Source organism: Fomitiporia mediterranea (assembly GCF_000271605.1).
Source record: "Fomitiporia mediterranea MF3/22 unplaced genomic scaffold FOMMEscaffold_478, whole genome shotgun sequence".
Taxonomy (NCBI): domain Eukaryota; kingdom Fungi; phylum Basidiomycota; class Agaricomycetes; order Hymenochaetales; family Hymenochaetaceae; genus Fomitiporia; species Fomitiporia mediterranea.
This window is the reverse complement of record NW_006760863.1, coordinates 1-3,333: the sequence shown is the minus strand read 5'-3', so window position 1 is coordinate 3,333 and position 3,333 is coordinate 1. Positions and strand designations below refer to the sequence as shown.

The 3,333-nt window shown below is 41.9% G+C and overlaps 2 protein-coding genes across 2 annotated transcripts; one reads left to right on the top strand and one right to left on the bottom strand.

Moving 5' to 3' along the window:
• Window positions 1-260: 260 nt before the first annotated feature.
• FOMMEDRAFT_163281 (uncharacterized protein) lies at window positions 261-1,924 on the bottom strand (the record flags this gene model as incomplete). The annotated part of the gene is made up of 7 exons (XM_007272225.1): window positions 261-327; window positions 382-486; window positions 543-754; window positions 855-981; window positions 1,060-1,152; window positions 1,749-1,805; window positions 1,866-1,924. The coding sequence occupies 7 exons, from the start codon at window positions 1,922-1,924 to the stop codon at window positions 261-263; spliced, it is 720 nt and encodes a 239-aa protein (XP_007272287.1).
• Window positions 1,925-2,420: 496 nt separating this feature from the next.
• Window positions 2,421-2,896, top strand: FOMMEDRAFT_99345 (uncharacterized protein; the record flags this gene model as incomplete). The annotated part of the gene is made up of 3 exons (XM_007272224.1): window positions 2,421-2,547; window positions 2,625-2,696; window positions 2,751-2,896. Coding segments are annotated over 3 exons (345 nt in total), but the record flags the coding sequence as incomplete, so codon positions are not given.
• Window positions 2,897-3,333: the final 437 nt, after the last annotated feature.

Genomic DNA, 3,333 nt, shown 5'->3' with positions numbered 1-3,333 from the left:
TTGTTTCTGTATTTGTATCTCTTGTTTCCTCTTTATTTTCTCTCTGTTTCGCACTTCCTGTACGGCCATGGCTTCCTTCTCCCTGTAATAATATAAAAGCGATGCCCAATTCGGCGTCGGCTTTTGGCTTGCTGATCTTTCGAGATCAGTCAAGCTTCCTCATAATCCGGTTGCTTGAAGTGCCCTTCAGAAACGAACACCAAGAAGATTATATGCGAGACAACAATAGAGAGTCTCAGCCATCCCAGAAAATCTCCAAGTCAGAAGATCCGTACACTTCCGCGGAAGGTGACGAGATTGGTCAAAGTCACCTGGAGTGCACATCTTCTATTCATATTCAATAAACACACTACCGGGATAGGGAATTGAAACGCTACTCACAGATGGACTCGCTCTGTTTCAATGTCGCAAAGGAACTCTTCACTACCGGGGCAAGCTACAGTCACGATGAATGCGAAAATTATTGGGAACTCATAAGCATTCGGACTGATAAATTTAATTCAGTACAATAATATGCTAATCCTATTGCTGACGTCGCTCACCGACAAGGCGATGTCACGGAATCACTGAAGCCTACCATATGGTGACTCATGGAACAGAGTTTAAGATCCGACGGGATGGAAGGTTTTGCACAACAGCTCAGCAAGTTACCAGGTTTGCAGACTTCCACGATCCATGCCGAACTTTCGTCAAATATGCAATCGGCTAGCACTGGTGTTGGACCAGTCAGAGACAAGAACGAGGTGGGGTCGCCCTTGAATAGTCGCACAGAGCATTACTTGGAAAGCCTAGCACGCTCATCCTAAATCCTTATTAATGCGTTGAACTAGGATGCGAAAGGAAAGTGGACTTACGAATGAATGGGCGGATTGAACGTTCATTGTCTCAGCGGGCTTCACTGAGAGGCCAAAGGATGCAAAAAGATGGATGTTGACGAGAAACATCGCAAAAACACCACCCCAGAGCGTTTTTACTGGTACACTGGTAGCGATATCGATCTATGAACTCCCGCGCGAGGCTTTTGAGTTTTTTTTTCGCAGCGGATGCAGCCTAGAGTACGAGTGGAAACTCCCGAGAGCCTGTGGGAAACTAGTTTTCCACAGGTCATTTTGCTGGGGCTCTGGAGGCGTGGTAAACCTCGCGTGGACAACACTTAGTCAGCATATTAGTAATATCATTATAATGTTCCAAAAAGGTAATTTTAAAGAATTTTGTGTCATTTACCTCTATTGAGCTGAAAATTTAGGTACAATATTAATTTCAGACATTGGTTATACTGCTGAGAGCAATTTTATTGTGTTTTATAGTCTACCAGTCTTGAAACATACATAATAAATAGATATATCTAAGAGAAATAAAAAGAAAGAGGCAACTAATTACATTGACCAGGCTTTATTATTGTTCAAAATTTGTAAATTGTCTGAAGAGGTACTGGAAATATTGTCCATATCTATCACTTGTACCTCTCCAGTTTTATCAGAGTGTACTCCTTCAAATGAAGGAGTATCTGAAAGAATGTCAAGCAAAATAGGAGATGTTAACCTAATAAAATGACAGACATAGAGTATATGCACTCTCAAACTATCTATTTTCCTTGCTTTTCGTCAGGTTGAGGCATTTTTTCTTAATTTATCTACTGAAATAATATTATGTATGACTAATACATTTGAGTTTTCCACAGGCCAATTTCCAGCAACCCTTGTGGTAGTGAGGTTTACCTCGTGGGAAACCTCTGTGGTAATCCTCACTGTGGGAAACTAGGGAGTTTCCACTCGTACTCTAATGCAGCCGAAATCGATTGAAGACTGGTTAGTCAACGTAAGCAAGTTACTTCGGAATGGTGAGAACTGAGAGAAAAAACGTACCGTTCGCGTTTATTACTCGAGCTTGTTTTTGCCTTTGTTAGTCTTGACTCGTGGGCCATCAGGGGCCAACTTTAATCCTCAAAAAACGTTAATAGTGTTCTTTTTGTGTAGTAGAATGAAAGGGACGGGTTAAAGTTAAAGTTTGAAATGGTAACAGCAGCTGAATCAAAATGTGTCAGTTGTTTCCCACGCATACATTTCAATTTCCGGTTCACATTGCACAAGTCCGACTTTATCACATCTCCTTCATCACCAAAACGAACACGAAAATGTATTGGGACTTAATGCTAAGACATATATTTTGACATATGTTGGATCCTTATATTTGCTTATAAAGTCTACATGCAAATATATTGCCTTGTCAGATTCTGCACATTTTGGTGATGTTCTCCCTCTGTTCTCTTACTATTAGATATCCCGGCCTATCTTTATTAGATCTTTATTAACTGGAAATGGTATGCTTCCTACAAAGCTTCTTTTACTTGTGAATGACAGTACTGAAATAAAATTAAACAGACAGTGTGTGGTGGTACGATCATAGAATACAATGCAGCAGGCAACGATTTCTGTGTTGGCTGCGGGACGGTCTTTGAGGAGAATGCAATTGTGTCTGAAGTTGTGTTTGGCGAGTCGTCGAGTGGTGCGGCGATTGTGCAGGGGTCGTTTGTAGGGCAGGGGGCAAGTGAGTAACAGTTGGTGTTCGTGAAGTTGAGGTTAAACTAAGTTATGTTTATGTGTTATTGTTGTTGTTGTGCTTAGCACATTCGAGGATGGGAGTTCCGTATGGGAAGAGGAACACTTCTGAATCTCGAGAGCAGACAATTGATAATGGTATGTTCAAGTTGATTTGGTGACATGGTCCTCACAGTCACGAATTTGCTCTAGCAAGCAGGAAGATCCGGAACGTCGGAACCGTTATGCGTCTCTCGGGGTTCGTCCAGACAGCCACAATTCGCATGTATACTCTGGCTCTTGAACATAAGTATACATTTCTCCAACTCAACCTCCGGCTCCATCAACGTCTGTACTGATGCCTTCAGCACCATAAACAGAGCAAGCTGCAAATAGCATAGACGCAAAAGGTAAAATAAATGGTAAGCCAACTTGCTCATTCTGTATTACAGTTGCTAATTAAAATCTATATTCAGCCGAAGCCCTTGAAATCCGAAATCAACGAGCCTTGGACCTTTCCAACAGAAGTTTGCAAAATTTTTGCAACATTAGCTAGTCCATTGTATATAAGTGCAGCATGGAGCTGACATAAACCCTAGAACTTCTTAGTGTAGCCTTCCCGCCTGTACCCAAGCCTAACGCTTGTAAGCGGCAAGGCCACGGTCAGAGTTGTAAAAAGAGAGAAGGAACAACTTTGCAAGGTTGTTTGAGACAATATTCTCCTGTTCGGGTGGGCAGGAAGCATCAAATCAAGCATGCAGATGACAAAGAGGAAGAGAACAAGCCTGGCCAACAA